This window comes from Equus caballus, chromosome 11, assembly GCF_041296265.1.
Source record: "Equus caballus isolate H_3958 breed thoroughbred chromosome 11, TB-T2T, whole genome shotgun sequence".
Lineage (NCBI taxonomy): Eukaryota > Metazoa > Chordata > Mammalia > Perissodactyla > Equidae > Equus > Equus caballus.
This window is the reverse complement of record NC_091694.1, coordinates 25,941,108-25,965,536: the sequence shown is the minus strand read 5'-3', so window position 1 is coordinate 25,965,536 and position 24,429 is coordinate 25,941,108. Positions and strand designations below refer to the sequence as shown.

Below are 24,429 nucleotides of genomic sequence, written 5' to 3'. Positions count from 1 at the left end.
AAGACTTATTTGAAAGCAACAGTAATTAAAACAATGTGGTATTAGTGCCGGGCCAGACAAAGAGATCAATAGAATAGAGTGCCCAGAACAGATCTAGGCATAAGTGGGAATTTGATTTACGACGGCAGTGGCATTGTAACTCGGTGAGAGCGAATAGACTATTTAATAAGAAGTGGTGTGACAATTGGCTTTTCATATGAAAAATCTTCACCCCATCCATAAATATTAATTCCAGATGGATTAAAGAACTAAAAGGGAAAAACAAAACTTTAAAATAATTAGAAGAAAATGTAGGCGATCTCAGGGTAGGAAAAGATTTCCTAGACAAGAGTCACAAGTCACAAAAGACTGATTGATTTTACTACATTACCCCCCCCCCAAAAAAAGGCTTTCTGCTTTAAAAATGACATTATAAACACAGCTAAAAGACAAGCGACAGCCTAGGTGTCAATGTTGGCAGCACATGAAACAGATAAAAGGTTAGTATCCAGGATATGTAAAGACCTCCTACAAATCAATAAGGAAAGCGCCGACCTTTTGAGTGCCAGATGGCGCGCTTTCCCCTCTTCCTTGCTAATGGAACATTGTTCTGACTCAGGAATCAGGGGTCTAGGCTTTGGGGGAGGTGCGACCTTTCCCAGCCCCCTCAGGTGAATGGTGATTGGTCTAAATATAGCATGATAATTCGGTTCCTCTGGTCCATAATTGGTTTAGGTATGGACATGTATGCAATTCTGGTCACCAAGATGAGAAGGGGGATCTCCTGTATGGCCTTTGGGAAAGAGACACTGAGAAGGAAGCATCCACTTTCTTCTGCCTCTGGACATTGTTGTCTGCATGAGACACCCAGAGCTGAGGCAGCCAGCTGTCTTGGACCACGAGGGGGCTAGCCTAAGAGGCAAGCCAACATGATGACAAGCTGATGGAAAGAACTTGGTCCTTGATGTCACAGTTGGAGTCTCCAAATTAACCAACCCTAGGACTTCTTGTGATGTGAGATAGTAAAATTCCTTTTTTTTTTTTTTTTTTGCTTAAACCACATCTAGTTGGGTTTTCTATAATTTGTATCCAAAGCTGCAATAGATGGCAAAGGATGTGGACATAAACGATTTGCCTGGAGCAGACCCAGATGACCAAGGAACATGGTAAGATGCTTCACCTCATAGGCAGGGAATGCAGATTCAGATGAGATACCACTTCACACCCAGCAGATTGGCAAAAATAAAAAGTCTGACAAGAGCAGATGTTGGCAAGGATGTGGTCAGACAAGACGTCTTGTACAAATGCTGGTGGCGAGAGCATCAGTTGGTGCAGTCTCCATAGAGAGCAGCTTGGCAGTACTAGTCAAGTTGAAAGTGCGCCTACCCGACAGCTCTGGTCTTCTGCTCCTAAATACACACTCTAAGGATGGGTTCAGACAAGTACAACGGTGTTCGTTGCAGCCCTGCTTATTATAGCAAAACATAGCCACAACTCAAATGCCAGCCAGTAGAGGAACTGATAAATAAATATGATGAAATTCACATGATGAAATAATAAACAGAAGGAATCAAAGCCATATGTATCTACGTGGCCCCACTGCGAAAAACCAAAAACCGCGTCAAGTGAAAAAAAGACACAAAATGATACACGCAAGATGATGGTGGTTATATACATATGAATGATAGAGAAAGCATTGCTATGTGTTGCTTTATGAATATTTAAATATGTAGGGAAAATATGAAATTATGGGGTAGACTTTAAAAAGGAAGGAAGTTCTGACACATGCTACAACATGAATGAACCTTGAAGATATTATGCTAAGTGAAGGAAGCCAGTCACAAAAGGACAAATTCTGTATGATTCCACTTACACGAGGTCCCTAGAGCAGTCAAATTCATAGAAACAGGAAGTAGAAGGGTAGTTGCAGGGGGCTGGGGAGAGGAGGACATGGGGAGCTCTGGTTTAATGGGTACAGAGTTCCAGTTTTGGGAGATGAAAAAAGTTCTGGAGACCGATAGTGGTGATGGTTGCACAACAACGTGAATGTACTAATGCCAATGAACTGTGTGCTTAAAATGGTTAAAATAGTCCATTTCATGTTATAAATGTTTTACAATTAAAAATAATAATACAAAATTATAGACTATACAGGATGCATCTCAAATTTGTGAGAGTGGGTGTGGCAGGCAACGGGATTGGGGCAAAAGGGCTGCAGTGCAGACTCTCATGTTCTATTTTTTTTTTCAAAGATTTTATTTTTTTCCTTTTTGTCCCCAAAGCCCCCCGGTACATACTTGTATATTCTTAGTTGTGGGTCCTTCTAGTTGTGGCATGTGGGACGCCGCCTCAGCATGGCTCAATGAGTGGTGCCATGTCCACGCCCAGGATTTGAACTGACGAAACACTGGGCCGCCTTCAGCGGAGCACGTGAACTTAACCACTCAGCCACGGGGCCGGCCCCTCATGTTCTATTTTTTTTATATGAAAGAACTTGAAGCCAAAATGGCACAATGGTAGCATTTGTAAACTCTGTTTTATGTGATTCTCTGAACTTATTCTTAAAGAATCTTTTCAAACTAAAAGAAAAAAGAGTTTTCTGAAGTAGAGCTGCCCTGAAGTGGCAGAAGTTGTCCCCCCAACCCTCACCCCCAAGGTCACCTGAAATGCAAGGGGTGGAGTGTGGGAGACTGGAGAGCTGGCCTTATGGAGGCTGTATGTGTGCCAGGTGCCAGGCCAGCCTGGCAGAGCCTGGCGGTGCCTGTGGGGAGGGGAGCAGGCAGGGGCAGGATGCTCTTTTCCTTGACCCAGCACAGGTGAGGCAAAGGCTGGCGGAGGAAGGTGAGTCTGAGAGCCAGTCTCCTCCTCAGGCACCCACTGCACAAGACCCGGAGAGCAGATGAAAATTAGAAACCGTCATCAAAACATAGGAATGTGTATTATTAGCAGTTGGAACAGACAGTAGAAAGAGTTCTTCGAATCTGCTGATGACAAAATACATTGCCCAATCTTTCCGGTTATTTTTTTTTTCTTTGACCTCCCTGCATATCTTTGGAGCTCTCACAGCTATGGCTGTCTGCATTGCAAAATACATATTTACAGGCCCTCTAAGCCTGGCTAAATATAGGCTTTCTTTTAAAGCAAATGATGATTTGGAGAAATCTTTCCTCTGTCCTACCCTCTCCCCCTCCAACACACACACACACACACACACACACACACACACACACTGACTCCTGCTTGGTCTCCCTTTCCAAGTGGCACTAGAGTGAAGTATGGAGGGTGAATGACAGAAAGGGGGCAGAGCAGAGGGGCGCAGGCAGCAAGGCAGTCTGCCAGCTGCGGGAGGACCCCAAGGGACCCCTCTCCCTGCAGGGGCAATGGGGGATTTGGGACACTAAGAGGCAGGAATGAAAAATCCCTGGGAAGGAAGAGAAGGGAGATCACCTTTACTCTAGGGATCATCCCAAAAGATCTGGAGGAGCCACAGGCAAGGGATGCTTAAACTTCAGAATTCCACATAATAGGCCGTAGAAGGAAACAAGAGGCCCAAGGTCCCATGAAGACACACATAGAGATGCAAACACTGATGTCCATTTTTGGCCACACCTGCCCACACATGTGCACACATGCGTGCACACCCATACATGTAATCAATAACAGCCAACTCACCAAGCCCCTACTTTGGCCAGGAGCTGTTGTTAATGCTTTATGCGTTTAGAACTCGTTTAATCTTCACAACGCTATGAGGCTGGTACATTATCTCCGTTTCACAGATGAAGGAACTTGTTGAAGTCTCTTAGCTGGGAAGCAGCAGGTTGGAGATTCTAAGAAAGATTGTCTGGCTTCAGAGCACACGTTCTGCTCTGCTCCACACAGAGCAGGGGAGATCAGGATCGCTCATGCTCAGGAGACACAATCAGACATTCAAACTGAGCATTTTGAGGAAATTAGGCTTAGGGAGGGGAAATGACTGGCCCAAGATCACGCAGCAAATGAATGGAACTAGGACTCGATTCAGACCTTGTGACCCTTAGCCTGGTCTCTTTCCTCCAAGACTAGGTAAGCCACTTCCCTCTCCATGTCTCAGCCTTCCTCATTCCCCCTGGGAAGGGGTCAGCCAAGGGCCACTAAAGGCCCTCCAACACTGACATCCTGGATTTGAGTTCTCCTCTGTGTAAGTGTGTACACACACGCATGCCTTTCCAGCATCCTCATATCAACCCAAGTTCCTGGCAGAGAAGGACAGATGAAGGAGAGTGATGGGGGCAGGGACCACTGGCTCACCACAAAATGGCCGAAGGGCAGGGTCTAGGCCAGCCTCTGCTCAGATGACCGTGGCCACGGAAACACCACTTTCAGAGGCTGAGTTTCAAAGCCCCAGGGCTGGGAAGAGAAGCCAGCCTTGGCTCCCAGCCCGGGCCTGAGCCCAGGGTGCTGAGGGCTTGGATTTATCACAAATCAGGTCTCTCTCTGCCTTCATCACCTGTCTTTGCAGTTACACCTGGCGTTTAAAAACAGCAAGCCTTAAGGAAGAGTCCCAGAGGGCCCTCATCAAGTTTGCGGGTAGGTGGGAAAACAGGGAGGGGCTTTAATAAAGGACCTCCAGTTTTTTTTAGCAAGGACTGGGAAAGGCATTTCCTTTCCCACAAACCCTATCTTCTGTGTTCCAGACACTTTCACCTCAGTCCATCCTCTCAGAGCACAGAGAGGTTACCTGACTTGCCCACGGTCACACAGCTAGTAAGTCATGGGAGGCAGGATTTGAACTCCGGCAGTCCGGCTTCTGGGTCAACTTTGGGAACCACTCTACCCTCACTTCCAGGGCAAAGGTAAGAAAAGAACTTCCATTCAAAGACCACCAGGCAACTTGGGCATCCAGGCCTCCTCCACAAGGGACAGTGGCACGAGAAAGAATGGTTAAATTACCCTGGAGTACTGAACAGGAGGAGCTAGGTGAGGCCGCAGCCTGAGGAATAAACTAAGTTTAAATCCTTCCCTTTGGATGGGAACGAACCCTCCCAAATGTAGCCACCCTCCTGGCCCTCCCAGGTGGGATTACTGCTCCAGGCAGGCAGGGAGGGGATGGAGGAGATAACACCCTCTTCCCTACCCGTCTCACAGGCCAGCCCGGCTGGGTGCCTGACCCCAGGGAAGGAGGGACAGATGGTAAAGCGCTTATTGCTCCAAAAATCTTCTTCGGGAATTCTGGCTGGGGGTGTCGCTGAGCTAACCGGGAGCCTGTGAAATAATACTCCCATTCCTTAGTCTCAGCCCTCCAAGCTCTAGGCTGGCTCCCCCCTCCTGCACCCCAAAACACTTAAAGGGGTTTCACTCTTGGAGTCTCAAGAAAGGGAGACCCGAGCACCTTGTTGGGGGTCCCAGGGTCGCTGGGCCTCACAGCTGGTTCTAAGCGCCTCCTCCCACCCTTAGAAGCCGGCTTCCCCACCTGGCCAGAAGCGTGGGCACGAACCCCTTGGGCTGGGACTAGTTAAGATGACTCACCAAAGGGTGTGGGAGATTCTGGGCAGAACACTCAGGGGCCTGCGCCCTCCTCCAATGCACACAAGAGCTTCTGAGGACACTCTGCCCAAACCCCCAACCCCAGCTAGGTGAGATTTCTGTCTCACCCAAGCAGGGTTGAGGGGTCTGGGAGGGAGGGGGGGTTGTGTTCAAGCCCCAGCCTTCCCAAAGCTTCTTCTTGAAAGTGGTCTTCTAAGAAGGGTTAGGAGGGAGGGGGGGATTGAGGCTGGCTTCTTTACTCTGCCCCACCGCATAAAATTGGAGAGGGGTAAGTTCCCTGGGCATCTGGGCAAAGAAGAGGCAGGTGGCACTGGAAAGTCTGAGGTCTGGGTTCATTTCCGGCTCCTGCTCAGAACCTAACCCTTGCCTCTCCCTTAGCCTCGAATCACTAGCCTCAGGATCCAGTGGTTCCCGGCCCCTCCTTGCCCCAATATTCAGGATTCCCAGGCGGCTTCCCGCACCCCATCCCCCATGCTCTTTTGCACGTGCTAACCGGTTTATATCCCACAAAACGCACACACACCGGTACACTGGAGGGGTGGGAGGATTCCCTTCGACAGCCCTTCTAGGCCACGGGTAGGGGAGAGAGTGGGAGATTGGGAAGAGGAAGGGGATGGAAGGGAAGAGGGCGGGGGAGGAGGCAGAGGCCGCAGGAAGGCCCGAGATGCAGGAAGCAGCTGGGAGTGGGGGGGAGGCTTTGTGCCTGAGTTGTTCTCTGGGTCCTAGGGTCCACAATGTTCACCATTTTCTGGGATCTGTGGAGTGAAGCAGAGCATCTGGACCTGTCATGGTCTAGGGGGTGGACTTTCACTCCCAGCCCCTGGCAGCTGGGGCGAGGTAGAGGGCAACCCCAGGCTCTGGGTGTGTGTGTAGGGGGCGGGCGGGGATCATCAAAACAGCTTTCTGGGTTGCGCGGCCGGGAAGTGCAGGTCACTGCCTCCCTTCCCCCTCCCTCCTTACACACACTTGCACACGGTGGCCAGGATCTTTTTTTCTCGGATGAGACCCAAGCTAGAGCTCTCCCTGGTCAGACTTTGGCCCCAGGCCTCCAGAATTCCTCCTCCAAAACTCCTTCTTCCTGTTTGAGAAGCAAGAGTGCTCTAGTAGGGGCATGAAGACAGAGTTTCCGCCCCTTCTTCCAGCCTGGTGCAGAACAGGCAGGTGACAGGACACCCTCTTCAGATTTAAAGGGCAAAGGCCAGCTCTGGGCTGCCACTTGGGTGCTAAGGACCATCTTTCTCCATCGCCTTTCCTCCTCCAGCACAAGGCCAGCAACCCTGGGCCAAGGTTTCACACCTTAAAGGGTGCAAAAAGTTCCCAATGGGAAAGTGTTAAATGCAGATTCCCAGCCTTGCCTCTGAGATTCTGCTTCCCAAAGTTTGGGGAGGGCCCAGAAATTGGAATTTCTAAAATTTTTGAAGCACCCAGATTTTGATGCTGATGGCCTTGAACCACACTAGGGAGCTCAAAAGACCTTCAAGGAAACGACCCTTTGCCCCTCCCACTAATGTCCCTTCACGTTGGGGTGGAGAGGGGCCGCCCTCAGACCACTGTGGCTGGGTTGCCTCTCCCCAGTTTGAAACGGGGTGCGGTTATGTGGGTTGTGATAGCCGCCTTCAGAGGTCAAGATGGAAGGGCTGAAGAGAATCGGCCCGGGTCGAGGTCAGCGGAAGGCTGTCAGCGAGGGCAGGGCAGGGGAGGGGATACATTCGGTGGAGGGGAAGGGGAGGGCTCAGACTCCGGCCCGGAAATCCGATCCCTTTAGGACCCAGAGGTGCCAGTCCCCCAGCGGCGGCGGCGAGAAGGGCAGCCGCTCGGTCTCGGGCAGCGGCCGCTCCGGCAGAGCCAGAGAAAGACCGAGGCTCGGGGCGCGGGGGGGAGGGAGGGAGGGAGGGTGGCGCGGCGGCAGAGCGGCCCGGGCCGGCCGAGCAGCCATGGGCACCGGGGTGCCGGGCCCCCCGAGAGCCAAGGCCCCCGGCCGGGGTGGGGGGCGCCCGGGCTGCCAGCCCCGCTGACACCGCCTCGGACGATGTGAGCCGGCGCCTCCGCCGCTGCTTCGCGGGCAGGGCGCGCGGTCCCACCGGCCCGGCCGCCGCTTTTCTCCTTTGGGTGGGGGCGACCGTACAGGCCGCTCGGGCTTTGGAAGAGGGGCTGGCTGTCTTTGGCAGCTTGATTGGGGGAGGCGACCCACACAGGGCGCTGGGAGGGTTTTTTTTTTTTTCTTTTCTTTTTTAAAGCAGGGTTAACTGTTTTTGGCAGCTTGGTTTGGGGGGGAGCCTAAAAAGGCCTTTCGGGGTTTCTTTTTTCGGGGGGAGGGGGCGGTGGTCCCGACTTGGCGAGCCGCCTGTTGGAGGGGGGGAGCGGGAAGCGGGGGGATGCGAACCCGGCTCCCCCCATCATGATGAAGACGGAGCCGCGGGGGCCCGGGGGTCCCCTCCGGAGCGCCTCCCCGCACCGCAGCGCCTACGAGGCGGGCATCCAGGCGTTGAAGCCGCCCGACGCGCCCGGGCCCGACGAAGCACCCAAGGCGGCCCACCACAAGAAATATGGCTCCAACGTCCACCGCATCAAAAGTATGTTCCTGCAGATGGGCACGACGGCGGGGCCGCCGGGCGAGGCGGGCGGCGGCGCGGGCCCCAGCGAGGCCCCGCGGGCGCCCGAGCGCGGCGTGCGCCTGTCGCTGCCGCGGGCCAGCAGCCTGAACGAGAACGTGGACCACAGCGCCCTGCTCAAGCTGGGCACCAGCGTGTCGGAGCGCGTGAGCCGCTTCGACTCCAAGCCCGCGCCCTCCGCGCAGCCCGTGCCGCCGCCGCACCCGCCGTCCCGGCTGCAGGAGACGCGGAAGCTGTTCGAACGGAGCGCCCCGGCGGCCGCGGGCGGCGACAAGGAGGCCGCGGCGCGGCGGCTGCTGAGGCAGGAGCGCGCCGGCCTGCAGGACCGGAAGCTGGACGTCGTGGTGCGCTTCAACGGCAGCACCGAGGCGCTGGACAAGCTGGACGCCGACGCCGTGTCGCCGACGGTCAGCCAGCTCAGCGCCGTCTTTGAGAAGGCCGACTCGAGGACCGGCCTCCACCGTGGGCCCGGGCTCCCCCGGGCCGCGGCCGCCGGGGCTCCCCAAGTCAACTCGAAGCTGGTCAGTAAGCGCTCCCGCGTGTTCCAGCCGCCACCGCCACCGCCCGCCCCGTCGGGGGATGCCCCAGCCGAGAAGGAGCGCGGCCCCGGAGGGCAGCAGCCCCCGCAGCACCGAGTGGCCCCCGCCCGGCCGCCCCCCAAGCCCCGGGAGGTGCGCAAGATTAAGCCGGTGGAGGTGGAGGAGAGCGGGGAGTCGGAGGCCGAGGCGGCGCCCGGGGAGGTGATCCAGGCGGAGGTGACGGTCCACGCGGCCCTGGAGAATGGCAGCACCTTGGCAACCACAGCCAGCCCCGCGCCGGAGGAGCAGAAGGCCCAAGCCGCCCTCGAGGAGGCGGCGGCGGCGGCGGCGACCTTGGCGGCGCCTGAGAGAGGGGTGGGCAATGGACGGGCCCCGGACGTGGCCCCCGAGGAGGCAGATGAGTCCAAGAAGGAGGACTTCTCGGAGGCGGACTTGGTGGACGTGAGCGCCTATAGTGGGCTGGGGGAGGACTCTGGGGGCAGTGCCCTGGAGGAGGACGACGACGAAGATGAGGAGGATGGAGAGCCCCCCTACGAGCCCGAGTCGGGGTGCGTGGAGATCCCAGGGCTCTCGGAGGAAGAGGACCCGGCCCCGAGCCGGAAGATCCATTTCAGCACGGCGCCCATCCAAGTAAGTGAGCCCCCCTCCCGCCCCCGCGCCGCCCCTGCCACGTGCGCGCCGTCGCCCCCGCCTCGCCAGCCAGCCGGGTTTGGCAGGCTGAGTCAGCCCCTGCCACCCAGCCCCCTTCCCAGAAGTTACCACCCTGAGGGGGGTGTGGGGGAGTTCCAGCTGTTTGTCAGAGGGGGAAGATTTTCAGGCCTGAGACTGGGGGTGGCCTGCCCTGACCTGCCCTCAGGTTCCCCTGCCTGCTGCCCCGCCCAGCGTTCGGGCCCCACCCGCCCTGCCCCACGCAAGTCCTGGGGCACCTGCTTTCTCGTCCTTTCCCAGACATTCTTCCTCCAGAAACTGGAATGGGTGGTGGGAAGGGGTGTGTGTGTGTGTGTCCTCAGGAAAGTCTCCCCACATTGGTCCTTACTCCATTCTGGGCGGGAGGGGTCAGCGGAGCTTAGAAACACCCCCTGCTTTCCCCGTATTGGAGCTGCTTAGGGGGAGGGAGGGAGAAGGCAGCAACTTCCCAAAACGAAGGTGCAGGGGACCGTGCAGTGGACCGCAGCCCTTCCTCCATCCTGTGTGTACCCCCACCCCAACTTTGCAGAAGTGAAAGAGGGAAGCAGGTCTGTGAGGGTGAGCTGGGCTGGGGCCATGTGACTGGGGTGGGGGAAAAGCCTGGGCTGGGGCCCTGTTCCGTGGGGTCTGTGCTGGCTAGCTCCCCAAGGTGGAGATGTTGGGTTCCAAAGGGAGCAGGCACTTTGTGTGGCCCTTGACCAGGCTGGGCCTTCCCCAGGGCTCAGAGGAGGAGGGGGTGGGGTTGGGAACCCCCGCAGAGTTCCTGGCAGCACCTGCCAGCCTTTGCTCTTGGCCACTCAATAGGACAGCCCCCCGTGGCCTTGACAGGTTTCAAGTGCTCTTGCCACATTCTCTGGGTCCCCTGAAAGAGGAATGAGAACTGTCCATTTTGGGGTCTCAGTTTGCCCCCCCCACCTACCCCCACTCTTGGTGATTGTTTTGTGGGTTGTGCCAGTGCCTGAGATCCTCAGAGGGGTGCTGATGGGCCAGGGGACATCCCCTGGGAAGAAATAAGAACCCCAGACCCCCCCCCCCAACTCTTGGCTGGCACATTCAGCCTCAATGGCCTTTCTTAGTGCCCCAGGCTCAGCTGTGCCCAGCGCCAGGTCCGCTGCATGGCGGTGTCCAGGCGCCTGGACTTTCCCTGGCCTGGACCCTGCCTTTAGCTCTCCCCAGCCAAACCCTCATCTGTTTGCTGGCAGTTTCCATAACTACTCCCAGACACTGAAGCTGCCCAAGTTTCCTCTCCCCTGCCCTGGTATCTTAACCTCTGGCCCTCTCCCACCTCCTGCCCCAGCCAGAGGCCTGAACCATGCTTGTTGCTGCCAGGCCAGCCCCTTCATCGGGCTATGACCTTACAAGTCCTTTCTTACCCCCTCCCCTCCTGAAGAGGATGGGATCCTGGCGGGAATGGAGGATTATGGTGTTTCTTAGGATGTTGAGGAAGCAGGTGGGGACCCCTGAGGGAGTCAGGAACCCCACCTCCACCACCACCACCAGAGATGATCCCCTCAGAGGCAGAGTTTGGTCCTTCAGTCCTGGGCCTCTGACTGTCTATATTTGACACCTTATCCTGATTTTTGTGTAAAAAATAGCACATGATTTGGAGCAGTGCTCCCCGACTCCCTGGTGACCGCTGCTCGCAAAGTGTGGAAGCCAGTGGTGTGTGGTGCTGCCTTGGTGTGTCTGACTTTTGACCTTGCTGGGGATTTCCTCCTCCCCACCCTGGCGGTGGGTCCCAGTTTTTCCCTCTCCCTGCCCCTGCCCTGCATTGATACCAAGTCCAGGGGCTTGTGCCCTGCCGATGACCCAGTTGTTGCCTTTATGGAGGCTTCTGCTGAGGACAGAGAACCCAACTTCAGATTGTCACCTGGGGTCGGGGGGCTGGGCCCAGGGCCCTCTGATAGGTTGGGCACATAGGGGTGGGCAATGTGAGGGGTGATCTGGGGCCTCTGAGCCTGAGGCCTGGGTTTGCTGCACGGGGCGGGATTTGACAGGCTGAGAAAAGAGAGGAGGGCAAAGCTCAGGACAGGCTGTGAGGGTGTTTGGAGGTCACAGTGTGTGTGTCACTGTACGCCACCACAAAGCCTGAGGGATGAAGGGACCCTGTCTGCCAGAGCAGAGGGTGAGGATCAGGGGACTCATGCAAAAGTGGGCCAAACCTCGCTTGCCAGGTCCAGGCTCACGCCAGCCTCTGACCTAGGGCCTGGGGCCTGTGTGCAATAGAGACAAAGTCACGGGTGACCCCCCCACGAGGGCCCAGCTGGGCCCAGTCTCATCCTGCTCTGCCACTGGCTAACCCACGTGACCTTGGCAGCAGACCTGGCGTCTTGCACTATGTGCAGCCTGGGTGGCCCGTCCCTCCAGGGGGGCTTGGAGGCCGCTGGCCAGGTGTCAGGAGAACAGTCCCACCACTGCACAATTGACGATGAGCTTTAAGGGCCTAAGCTCCAGTTTCTCTGATGCTGTGAAATTGAGGGCAGTGAATTAAGTGACCACATAGGCTTTTCCCAGCTGTGCTTCTAATCCTAGGAACCCCCCACCGTGGGAGTGAGCCTCTGTGGTGGGGGCTGGGGGGTGACATGGAGCGAGCCCAAACAAAGGCTGGGACACAGGAGTGCCGCTGTCCGCTGGGATGCCCATGGGGCCTGTTCCTGGAGGAGAGGGGGCCCTGGCAGGGGCCTCGGGGGAGACGGTGCCCCACTCCAGCTCCTCAGGCCTCAGGCCCAGCCGTCTGAGAGAGCTGCTCCCACCCTTCCTCGCCCCCACTTGGCTCCAAATGGTGCCAACCTGTCGCTGCAGGCAGTGAAGCATGAACACGTCATGGGACCCCAAATGGTGCTCATTAACCTCCCATTGGGGGCACCCCTGCCTGGGCCCAGAATTAGGGCCCTGCCCTGCCTTCTCTCTTTCTGGAAGAGGGTCAGGCTGGGGAATTCCCCTTTGTGCTGAGAGACAGGAAGAGGGAGACAGGTGAGGGTTCCGGGGGACAACAAGGCAGGGCTGGCCTTAGGGTCCCCACAGAGTCTGGGTTCACTGTGGACAGTGTCAGAGAGGCTGCCACCTCCTTGCTCCTGCCAGATGGACCTCCTAGTGCGCTGGGAATAAGAGGCAGACCTCAGAGAGCTGCAGTTCTGGAGGGAGGCAGAGGCCTGGCCATGCAGGCAAGGCCATGGGGGCCTGGCATTCTCCCCGCTCCTGCCACCTGAGGGCCACCTCAGGTGGAGGGCCTGCCCTTTCTCCATTGAGGTGGAGGTGGTCCTGCCCTCCGCCGTCCTCTACCCCGGCCTCAACTTCACATTCAGGTTGCACTGGGTCCTGGGTGCCCCTCTGCCTCTCTCCATCCATCGCTCTCCCCTCCCCCTCCCTGCGTCTCACACCCGCTCCCTCTTCTCTCCCCATCTGGCATCCTAGCCATCTCCTCCATTCTTTCTCCCCTCCTCGTCTTCCCCTCTTCTCCTGCTCAGCCTGTTCCTTCCACTCTCCTGCCGTCTGTGTCCGTGTCCACCCTCGCCTCTGTCTCGCCCTCTGGGTCCTCGTCTCTCACTGTCTCTCTGCCCCTGACTGTTGTTCTCTCTCTGACCTGAGGACCTGGGTTGCTGAGTCTGACAGTTTCCCCAGGATTGCTCTTCCTTTCCTTCTACAGCTAGCCGTGCCCATGCAGGTTGGGGCTGCAAGAGAGAGTAATGGCATGAACTGGGCAAGGCTGCATCCCCTTCTCTCTTGCCCCACGGACTCCAGAATGAGAAGGGCCTTCGCTCTGAGCTGGGGTCATTGTGGGACCGGGGGAGGCCTATGGCAGGAGTGGAGCAGCCATGGGTGGCGCAGCCTGCCCTGACGACCTCCCCGTACCAGTTCTGATAAGCGGCCCCTCCCCAGGTGTTCAGCACCTACTCCAACGAGGACTACGATCGTCGCAACGAGGACGTGGATCCCATGGCGGCCTCAGCTGAGTACGAGCTGGAGAAGCGAGTGGAGAGGTTGGAGCTGTTTCCCGTGGAGCTGGAGAAGGGTGAGAGACCGGGACCAGGCTGAGCGGGGCTCCTTTCTGTGCCAGCTTCTGCCCTGGGCCCTCAGGGTCTTCCACAGGGATGACCAGCTTCTACCTCTGACTGGGCCCCAGTCAGCGCCCTACAGCCACACGGGCTGCAACCCTGTCATGCAGCTCTCTGTGCTTCTTCAGTTACCAGGTCCCTGAGGAGCACTGTGGGCTGCATCCTGGGGGTTATGTTGGCCATATCGTGAGGGGAGACCTAGGGGGGAGGCAGAGGTCAATGGAACAGTCACATGTAACTATGTCCTTAAGCTCTGTAATAGGTGCTGGGAAGGGATTGGGGGGGGGGGGGTGCTATAACAGCATTTAACAGGAGACCTGACCAGACGTGGGGTGGGGGTTCCCCAAGGAAGAGATACTTGAGTTGAGCTCTGAAGAGGAATTCAGGGGAGTATGTGGGAAAGAGAGAAGACAGGCTTGGCTAGATTTGGACAGTGAGGGGAAGTAGGGTGTGCACATAAGGCCTCGTAGCTGGAGACCATTGCAAGGCAGGGGAAAAGTATTCTAGAAAGACCACACCAGGCTGCCATGTGGGGAGAAGGGTCTTAAGTGGATGGAGGGAGACCACTGTGGTGTGGACAAGATGATGGCCATGCCAGAGGTGGGTGGCCTTGACAGATCCTTGGGAGGTAGAATCGGCAGGCTCTGGTGGTTATTTGGCTCTGGCAGAGGCTGTGAGGAGCAGGGGGGAATCCAGGTGACTCCCAGGCATGGCAGCCAGTGACAGTGCCATCCCCCCCTGAGGGAGTGGCAGACGGGAAAAGCCTGTTTGTGGGGGAACATCAGGAGTTTGGATGTCAGAGGCCCATGAGACAGGTTGGGGCCGCCATGGAGAGGGGAGTGGGCCTCGGGAAAGAAAAGCAGGAGGGCTTTGGTCACTGAGGCTGTGAGTATGGATGAGACTGCTTAGAGAGGGAGAAAACCAAGCCCATTGTGGCCGCCCCACCCCCACCCCACCCCATCCCCAAGGCCACCATACCCCCGCATCTGCATACAAATAGTCTCCTGCCCCTGCCTCCCTCAGCTACCCATTTGTTCTTTGGGCGGGGCAAAGGACAGTGAGTGACCCAAGGGCATCCTAGTTGGCTTGGCCAAGAGGAGATGGACAGAATGATGTCCTGTCCCCAGGTATGGGACATTCCCTAATAATAGGGACTGCTTTTTGAGGTGGGGCTGTGCCCAAGTGAAGGTTGGGGATGGGGAGGTCTCTCTGTTGCCTGCAAGCCCCGGGCTGGTGCTCCCGACCGCCTACTGGCGTCTCACTACCCTCTGTTCCACAGACTCCGAGGGCCTGGGCATCAGCATCATTGGCATGGGAGCCGGGGCAGACATGGGCCTGGAGAAGCTGGGCATCTTCGTCAAGACCGTGACTGAGGGTGGCGCAGCCCATCGGGATGGCAGGTACCGCCTCCCCTGTCCCCGAGCGACCGTCATCTGGGGTGGGCCACCAAGCCAGGATCTGCCACTCCTGGTGTTGGGGTCAGTTGTTCCTGGGGTACAGCAGTGAACAAAACAGATGGAAACCCCACCCTCATGGTGTTTGCATTCTGGGGTCCGAGGGTGGGGGCTGTCTGTAGGCATTGTGTGTCCTGGTTTTGGGGGTGTGTTGGGCCATAGTAGGCAGAGCACGCGTGTGGAGGCTGTGTGCCTGGTGGAGTGCTTTTGAGAATTTGTTTTTCCTTAGCAAATATCAATTCCCTGACTGTTGTAGGGCTGGTGCCAGGCCCTGGAGAGTCAGTGATGAGGGCCTTAGTCTCAGGGAGAGTGCTGTGTAGTGAGGCAGACAAACATTCAAGTGGACACACAGAAAATGGTGAAATGGAGAAAAAGTACAGGTGCCACGAAGGAATAAAACAGGAGGGCCTGACCTCTCTGGGTATGAGGGAAGGCTTCCTGAAGGAAGTGACGTTGGAGCTGAGACCTGTAGGATGAACAGGAGTTAGAGAGGCTGAGGGAGTGGGTGCGCAAGATGTCCCAGGTAGGGCACCGAAAGTAGGCAGGTATGGCTGGAGCCCAGAGAGCAAGGGGGATCCAGGTGTGTGGTGTGGCTAGAGAATTTGGTGGGGGTTGCCCGGAGATGAGGCTGCTCCTTGCATGCGTGCCTGTGTTTGGCATCTAAGGCTGGAGGGCATGAGTTCTGTAGGTCAGAGTATTCTAAGAGGGCTTCCTGGAGTCCTGGGCAGCCCAGTGTCCCCTCTGTGGGCTGCTCTACTGTGTGTATTGCAGCAGACAAGTGGGAAGGGCTTTAGGGCACCTCCCAGGTTGTTGTAAGTTGGACATTGGGGCAACCTTGCGGTGGTCTCTCCAAACCCAGCCCCACTCTGTGTGACAGAAGTGAGTGGGTGTCCTTGTGAGGGCTGAGTGACTTTAGGGTCATGTTGCTAGAGGTGAGATGGCCTCATTCAGGGGGCTTCTGCCCGCTGCAGCCCTAGTGGCATGGGGGGCAGAGAAAAGGATGGCGACTGCCCCTGCTCTCTCCCTTAGCCCTCATTTGAACTTTCCAGAGCCTCTCCCACGGTCGCCTGGCAGCAGTTGGGGGAGTGTGTGTGCATGTGAGAGAGCGTGTCCACAAGCTTATGCCCACATGCGGGGCATGTGGGGGTGAGCTGTTCACAATAAGCCATTTCCTCCACTTCCGTGGGGGAGCTCTGAGAGAAGGCCTGCAACCCCGGGGGAAGTGGGAGTGGAGGAAGGAGGTGGCCAAGCATCCCTCCCGCCCCTTCATCCCCCTGTGTGGAGAACAAGGGCTTCTGGAGCCACAGCTGCAATGTGTGGGGAGCTATGCCCCCATGTCAGGGTGAGGTGACCCAGTGGGACTGCGTGTGAACATGAGAAAGTGTGTTACGTGGGTCTCAGGCATTTGGGAGGAAATCTGTGAGCTCAGGTCTGTACAGAAGTATGTGTGTAAGAGGGCTGTGTGTCACATGTGTGCTGCGGGCCCTTGCTGGTGTGCATGGCCGTGATGAGCTTTGTGGATGTCACACCAATCTGTTGGATGTGATGGAGGAGGGGACAAGAGTGTGATTGTCACAGGAAGTGTCTCTGCCACCACTCCTGGTCCTGGAGGCTGCCTGTGTCTGCTTTGCTTGCCTGAGTCTCAAAGTCCACAGGTGGGTCTGGCTGATAGCTGATCCTCCGGCTCATGCATTTCGTGCAGGTAGACAAAATACCAGGTCCCTGTGGGGACTGAGCCTTGAGTTTCTGATGGGAGGGGGGCCACCTCTACTCCAGCCACAGTTCCCCTGGTGACCCCCTAACCAGTGTCGCTTCCCCTAGGATCCAGGTGAACGATCTCCTGGTGGAGGTGGATGGAACGAGTCTGGTGGGAGTGACCCAGAGCTTTGCAGCCTCCGTGCTCCGGAACACCAAGGGCCGCGTGCGGTGAGGGCTGGGAGGGTGGGGCGGGTGGGGAGTGGGAGCAGGCAGGAGGCTCGGTCCTCATCTGGCTACTCTGCCCACCTGCCCACACCCAGTTAAGCTTCTGGGTGGCCCAGTTTATAGAGGAGGTTCCACTGCCTCCCGGCTGGAAGGAATTGCTCTGTGCGTGTCCCTGCCTGGTGCCTGCCTTCCCACCCGGAGCCCCTGACTGCTGCTGGGCCCCCACCTGCACTTGGGCTTCAAGGCCCACCGTCCACCCTGCCTCCAAACTGGCCTCTTGGGCTTTTTCTCCTTCCCTCTTCCTGTTCCCAATTCACTCATTGAAGAACCAAGCTGTGCAGGGAGAATACCATCCAAGTTGGGGTTCCCCCACCGGGCACTTCATCCCTCCCTCCTCACCAGCCCTGTGTAATCCCAGGAGGACTCTCCTCCCTGGGCCTGTCAAGGGGGTTGGGTTTGAAGTGCCCTGTGTCCCTCTCCGGCCTAACATTCAGGGACCACTCCCTGTCCCCCTCCAAGAGGGGCACTGCCCCCCGGAAAGGGTGGTAGAGAGAAACAGGATGTGGGTGGCCACGGAGAGGAGGGGCTGGTGCCTGGAAGTTCCACTATTTCCTCTCCATCCTAATCTCCAGTCACCATCATCCTGCCCCTTCCTGAAGCTCAGAGCCTTGGAGCGCACATGAGACACCCCTCCACAGCCCCAGCCCTGCTGGGATGGGTCAGCTTCGCCATTGCTGCCTTGTCTTCTCCCACGTGGTGAGGGAAGAGCCCCTACACTGGCAGCTCCTGAACTCATGTTTCCTGCAGCCCAGCCTGAAGTTTGGCTGACATCGCCCCTCCCCCGAAACTGGCCCTGAGGGCTAGTGGGCCTCTACTCTCCTGGGAAGGAAACACAATAAGGGCCCCCAGCTCCCCCATTCATTATTAACACTCTGTAGCCTCTGGACTCAGCCCGCTCGTTTCACCTCCCTTGGGAGGGCCTGGGTGTGGAGAGGGGAGCACCAGTGGGAGGATGGTGGCATTACCCAGCTGAGGACAGAGGCAGGGGGATGACGATGGTGCCCCTGCAGGTTTATGATTGGCCGGGAGCGGCCAGGCGAGCAGAGTGAGGTGGCCCAGCTAATTCAGCAGACCCTGGAACAGGAGCGATGGCAGCGGGAGATGATGGAGCAGAGATATGCCCAGTATGGGGAGGATGACGAGGAGGTAGGAACTCCTGGCCTGGTTGGCAGCATCATCGCCCCCTGGTGGCTAGATGGAACGTTACAGCCATCCCCTGCCTCTGCCACTTTCCCAGGTCTGGTAAAGAAGCCCAGAGCACCAGTCCCTATCCTGGGGGAGCCCTCAGTCTGAGGGAGGCGATGCAGGCCCTTCCTTCAAAGAGCCCCTAGTCTGAGGGAGGAGTCACACCCTCTGTCTTCAGAGAGCCTTCCTGGTCCTACAAGGAAAACACAGTTCCCTCAAGGAGTCCCCCTTCTGAGGGGAAGGCATAGCCCCTAACCTCAAGGGACCTAATCTGAGGAAGGAGACAGCTCCAGACCTCAGGGGACCCCGTAGCGTGAGGGGGAAAGCTCGGGCTGTTTCTTCAGGGGTCCTAGTCTTGTGGCGGAACTACCTGTGCCTTTAGGGGACCCCCAGTCTGATGGGCAAGGCATGAACCATACCGTGGGTAACACCCAGACTGATATAGGCAGACTCCTGCCGGTCCAAGCCTTGGCCATCAGGGCTGAGGGAGGCTGGGGAGGGCAGGGCACATGGCCTCCGTTCTCCCCTCGCAGACTGGAGAGTATGCCACTGACGAGGATGAGGAGCTGAGCCCCACGTTCCCGGGTGGTGAGATGGCCATCGAGGTGTTCGAGCTGGCAGAGAATGAGGATGCCTTGTCCCCTGTGGACATGGAGCCCGAGAAGCTGGTGCACAAGTTCAAGGAGGTGAGAGGAGGGGGGCCCTGGGGCGGTGGAGGGCAAAGGCAGGCCAGTGTCCTGCCCTGCAGCACTGTCTGCCCGCGGCGGAGCTGAGCACCTGCTCCTCTGACCCACAGCTCCAGATCAAGCATGCTGTGACTGAGGCCGAGATCCAGCAGCTGAAGAGAAAGGTAAGAGTGGGGGCGACCCCCACCCTCACACTGGCACATGCCGACACTTGGCCACCACCTACCACCAGAGGCACATACAGAACAAGCCACTCTAGGCAAGGGAGCTTGCGCTCTGGACCCATCTGCTCCATCACTCGCTGCTCTGTGCCTCAGCCTCCTTCCCTATAATATGGGCTAATAACAGTGCCAGCTCCGTGGGGTTGTTGTGAGGATTAAACAAGAGAATCCACGTAAAGTCCTTAGCATAGTGTCTGACACACAGTAGGTGCTCAATGCATAGTTGAGCTATCAGCTGTTACCCTGAAGCACACCAAGTCACACTCCAGATGTCTTCGTGTTCACACTGTCCCACACACGTCCTCTACATACAGGCCTAGTGATAAATGCACACTCCCCACAGGTACACACTGGCCCACACCCGCCTGAACCCCAGGCACACAGTACCCACAGACCCACTCACCAGACACCAAGGGACATCCCCTCCAGGCAGACATACCACAGAGACACTGGACCCACGTTTCTCGTGACACTACACCTAGTTGCCTCGGCCTGGATGTGCAGACCCCTCTGCGTTCGTCTGTTGTGAGACACACAGGCGTGACCGCCACAAAGGAAGAGTGTCACGGGACGTGCATTCTCACAGAGGGGCTGGTGCTGATGCTACCAGATGGTGACACACATGACATACACAAACACGCATATGGGCCATGCACAGACACCCACACAAGCAGGTTGGGTGCCAACACGCTCACAGGAGTGTAGATACACAGACGCCATATTAGAAGCCTGTCCTGGGCCCCTGCCGGGCCTGCACATTAGGAGTCCCAACTCCTGCGGGGCTTCCACTGTGGTGGAGAGAGGCAAGGGGACACGGGCCGTGCAGACATGGTGCCTCCAGGTACAGGCGTGTGTGCACTCCCACCTGTGGGTTTACACCCATGCACAGAGAGAGAAGAGGGTAAAGCTGAGCCTTGCAGGGAGGGTAGGGTTTAGGTGACTGAGGCAGAAGAAGGGCGTTCCTGGCAGGGAGACACGCGTGAGCTTGGAGGCTGGCTTTGGGAGGAGGCCCGCTGCCTGTGGCAGCCATTCCTGCAGGGGAGAAGCCGGAGGCAGAGCTCGTCTGGCAGGGTGGGCTGTGGCTTGCAGCATCCTGACTCCCCGAAGGACTCTAGCCTAGGTCCTGTGGCCATATGGTGGCCATAAGTGGGAAGGTCACTGTCTGCAAAGGAGGAGGGCGTGAGGGTGGGCAGGACTTGGAGGTTAGAGGCCCGGTGGTGTCCTGGCAGGGGCGAGCCAGGGCTGCCCAGAGTACAGGCCAAGGGTATGGCTGGGAGGGGCGGCTTAGAGCTGCATTTCTGAGGCCGAGATGACAGACTGCATTCCTGGGTGGATGCAGAGCCTGAAGGGGAGGGGTGAGTCAGAGGTCGTAAGCGTCTCTTGGGTGGCCTCTAGGTGCCTGGCACCGCTCCAGTCCCTGTGACGGGCAAAAGCAGACTTGATCCTTGCCCTTGCGCAGCTTAGAGTCCACACACCGATGACTGTTCCATTGCAAACTGACACGGGGCTCTGCAGGAGAGGACGGGGTTACTGAGCTCCTAGAGCAGACAGAACCTAATCCAGGTGGGGAGTGTGTGGGGCTGTGCTGTTGGAGGGAATCACAGGAGACTTCTCTGGGGAAGTGATACCATGAGCAGAGAGCCGAAGGGTGAGCTAGTGGGAAATGACGTGGCAAGGGGGAGGGTCGATGGGGGCATTCCAGGCAGAGGGACAGCATGCCAAAGGCCCTTGGCAAGAGGGAACGTGGTGAGTCTGCGTGTCTGTAGGAAAGCCCCTGTGGCCGAGGCACAGGGAGCAAGTGGCGTTTGCAGCCACTAAGGCTGGAGGGGCAGGCAGGGGTGAGGCTGAGCACTGGAGTGGCAATGAGATGCTGGCACCTTCTAACAGGTGGGCTGGTCTGGAAAGGAGGAATAGGTTTGTGCAGGTGGGGGTTGTGTTTGGGGCCTGGTGCCTATGAGCAGCTGGGAGACAAGGCTGGAGTTGGGAGCAAGGCTGGGTTGGAGCTGGAGAGTTGGGGCTCTGAGTGCATAGAGGTGGCGTGGGAGGTGAGTATAGAGAGAACAGAGGCTCCAGGACTGAGCTCTTGGGCTGGGAGGTCTGCACTCTGGCCTGGGAGCTGGGAGAGGAGCCAGGATTGTTCAGGAAGCCACAGAAGCAGGGACTAGTCAGCAGGGCCAGAGCTGCAGAGAGGGGCCAGAGGGCAATGGTGATCCTCACCTGCCCTGCTCTTTCATCTTCCACATTTACCATCTCACTGTAGCCTTTGTGAGCTTGGCAAGGCAGGAATCACTCCCATTTTACAGATTGGAAGACTGAGGCTTAAGACAGAAGTTGCCTTGCCTAAGTCACAGAGCTAGTCGGTGACTAACCCAGGCCTCCTGCCTTCTAGGAGTGTGGTACGTTGTCAGGGACCCTGGCTAGGATCTCTGAGGTGCCACCTCCTCCCTCTCTGGGTTTCACTTCTCAGGCTCAGCCAAGGAGAGTTAGTAGTTGGGGGGCACTGGGCTCCATATCTGCAGGAATCATCTCGAGACTCTGGCCCTGGTGCCGGGATGGGGTCCTCCTTGGCTCCCTCTGGCCCCCATCAATCCAGGGCTGCTCCTTCCTCTCTCAGCTGCAGAGCCTGGAGCAGGAGAAGGGCCGGTGGCGGGTGGAGAAGGCCCAGCTGGAGCAGAGCGTGGAGGAGAACAAGGAGCGCATGGAGAAGCTGGAGGGCTACTGGGGCGAGGCCCAGAGCCTGTGCCAGGCTGTGGATGAGCACCTGCGGGAGACCCAGGCCCAGTACCAGGCCCTGGAGCGCAAATACAGCAAGGCCAAGCGCCTCATCAAGGACTACCAGCAGAAGTGCGTGGCCAGGCTGGCGGCTGGGGGTCCTGGGCCCAGGGAGGACTGAGAAGCCTGGTGGCAGTCCCTCCTTGCCCCTAGCTGAGTAGGGAGGGGAGGAGCACAGAAGTTGGGGGGCCCCATGGTGGGGGTACCTGGGTTCGGAATGACTGGATGCCAGAGCCAGCTTAGCCAGGCCCCACAGGCTTTAGGGAGACCTGGGGCCTCCCACCGTGAGAGCAGGGAGAGGGGCAGAGCTGCCCAGGTGGAGCTGAGGCCCCTGAGACTCCCTGGATGGAAACCAGACCACACACCCTTACCCCCGCCCCCGTCTGTCCCCTGCCCATCCCCAGGGAGATCGAGTTCCTGAAAAAGGAGACTGCACAGCGCCGGGTTCTGGAGGAGTCGGAGCTGGCTAGGAAGGAGGAGATGGACAAGCTCCTGGACAAGGTAGGACCAGGGGTGCCCTGGGCCAGGCCCTATGGAGGGAGCAAGCCCCCATGGATCCTGGAGGGAGAGAGGGGGAGTCATCATGTGCCTACCACGGGGAAAGCCAGGGCAGCACCCATGCCTGGTGCCCAGGCCTGACCCCCTCTCCTCCTTGTTTTCTAGATCTCAGAACTGGAAGGAAACCTGCAAACACTGAGGAATTCCAATTCCACTTAACAGGAATCATTCCTAACCGGACAATAATTAATCCCCTCCCATTGTTCTCCCTCCCCTGTCCTCAAAACTCCACCCCGCCCCCTACCAGCCTGGGGACAGGTGCCCCGACTCCCCCACCCCTCCACCCCACCTCCCCCAGCTTCAGGGACCAGAGGGCCCATATCACAGGCCCCCTTAAGGTGGCCCGGGCAGACAGAGGTGGCTGGAAGGACGGCCTCCTTGCCCCATGGGGCTGAGGCACAGAGGCCAAGGGATGTCGAGGGTGGGCCTGGGTGGTGGATGGACACAAGGACCTGCAGACGAAACTGCCAGACTTTACAACCTCCAGCCTTTGTCTCTGGACTGGAATGGGGCTGGGGGCTTTCCCAGCATCTCACCACCTGGAGGCTGCTTCCTGCCCATGGGGCTCCTGGGTGACCCCTGGGCCTCTTGACTTGAGATTCTACCTTCTTGGCCCTTCCCCCTCCCCCCATCATTGTGCTGTCTCTGTTGCATTCTGACCCTCCCGCTGGGGAGAGGTTGCCTCCACACCTCCTCCCGTCCCTGTCCCTCCTCCTGGAGGGAGAGTCCACCCCAGAGCCTGGAGGCTGGGCCTGGCCCTGCACTGATTTCTCACATATTCTTCAGGAAAGGGGGAGAGTCCAGGGCATCTGGGCCCCAGCTCCCCCTTTCCTGGGGCAGCAGCCCTCAATTTCTCCTTGTGCCTCCCTTCCCCCAGGTGCCAAATAGCCATAACCTCCTCCTGGAACTGTTCTGTGCCCTCTGGGGTCCTGGTTTCCTGGCCAAAGCTGGGAATGCCAGAGAGAGAGGAGGTCAGCTTAGGAGGCCTGGCTGCAAGACCCCGGCCTTAGGCAAGGGGGACATTTCTCGCTGGAGAGCCAGGCCCTGCCCTGCCCTGCCCAGGGCCACACCTGGAAGCCTTGTACTAACATCGCAGAGACTCAGCCTCCCCCACCCACACTGTTTTCCAATGTTTTGACTGGAGGGCAAAATTTTACTACTTCGCATCTTTTTGGAGACCAGGGCTGCCCTGCTGGCAGCCTGCTTCCTAAGTGAAATTGACTCCGTCTCCCCACTGTAACCCCAAATTGGGGCTTGGACCAAGGGAGGTGAGACCCCCCCCCCCCAGGTCCCCTCCCCTTTCAGAATCCATCTCTCATTTTGCCTCTTTCTCATGCCCCTGCCCCAGACTGGGTTTTTGTTCATTTTTTAACAACAGACAACCCCTAGCCCATCCGTTTGGCTTCTCCTCGTCCCCTGTAAATAGACCATGCCATCAATCAGTATTTCTCAGCCCCTCTTCCAGCCCCCAGACATGCCCCCACCCCCTGAGGAGCTGGCTGTCACAGTGCCGGGCCCACGCGCTTAGCCTCCTGCGCCCCGGCAGATGGAGGGGGCGGGGCCGCGGGGCGCTTCCGGTTTCTCGGCCGGTGGCCGCCCCTGCCCCGCCCTCCGCAGGACCGCGTCTCTGTATATAATATATATATGTATGTATTGTTCCCGGTTTTGTACGGACCATGCCCTCTGTCAGGTCGCCCCCATAAAAGCAGCCCCCAGAGCCTCGCTGCCTGGTTTCTTGATTCGCGGGAGAGGGGAGTTGGGGGAGGAGCAGAGATGCCTATCTGAGCCCAGTGTTCCCCTCCCACCCGTGCTGCCTCTGACCCTGAGGGGCTTTCAACAGAACTCGGTTCCCGGTTCCAGCAAACTTCCTCTCTGCCACCATAACTCCCATCAGCACCCATGCTCTTTTATCCGGTGCTCCTGGGCAGGGCTGGGGTTTAGAGAGTTCCTTGGGCCCATCACATTACTCTTTCTTTTGAGGCATCTGATGGAATTCAGTGGATGGGTTAACTATGGTAAGGTGAACCCCAAGTCCCTCCCCTGAGAAATCCTATAACCTGATGGGGATACCCAGTCCCTAGTCTCACAAGGCACCCTCTATGAGGTACGGAAATGATCAAAGATTTCCTGGAGGTGGCAGCTGGGGCAGGAGGAGTCATGTCAGAGCAGTTTTGT

General features: G+C 57.8%; 1 protein-coding gene and 1 long non-coding RNA gene across 2 annotated transcripts; both read left to right on the top strand.

The window, feature by feature from the left end:
• The first annotated feature begins 3,900 nt into the window (after positions 1-3,900).
• LOC138916256 (uncharacterized) lies at positions 3,901-4,790 on the top strand. Its single transcript, XR_011423235.1, has 3 exons — positions 3,901-4,041; positions 4,478-4,545; positions 4,653-4,790. It is a non-coding gene; the product is annotated as an uncharacterized lncRNA (long non-coding RNA).
• A 2,926-nt stretch (positions 4,791-7,716) lies between these two features.
• On the top strand, positions 7,717-23,971 carry PPP1R9B (protein phosphatase 1 regulatory subunit 9B). The gene is made up of 10 exons (XM_023652706.2): positions 7,717-9,283; positions 13,220-13,352; positions 14,675-14,795; positions 16,671-16,775; positions 17,843-17,978; positions 18,551-18,703; positions 18,814-18,867; positions 21,539-21,768; positions 22,101-22,197; positions 22,360-23,971. The coding sequence occupies exons 1-10, from the start codon at positions 7,901-7,903 to the stop codon at positions 22,411-22,413; spliced, it is 2,466 nt and encodes an 821-aa protein (XP_023508474.1). The 5' UTR covers positions 7,717-7,900; the 3' UTR covers positions 22,414-23,971.
• The last annotated feature ends 458 nt before the right edge of the window (positions 23,972-24,429 follow it).

Coding starts and splice junctions, on each gene's coding strand:
- PPP1R9B (XM_023652706.2), top strand. CDS start 7,901: ATGATGAAGACGGAGCCGCGGGGGCCCGGGGGTCCCCTCCGGAGCGCC. Junction 9,284..13,219: donor TCAGCACGGCGCCCATCCAA/GTAAGTGAGCCC, acceptor GCCCCTCCCCAG/GTGTTCAGCACCTACTCCAA. Junction 18,868..21,538: donor TCCAGCAGCTGAAGAGAAAG/GTAAGAGTGGGG, acceptor TTCCTCTCTCAG/CTGCAGAGCCTGGAGCAGGA.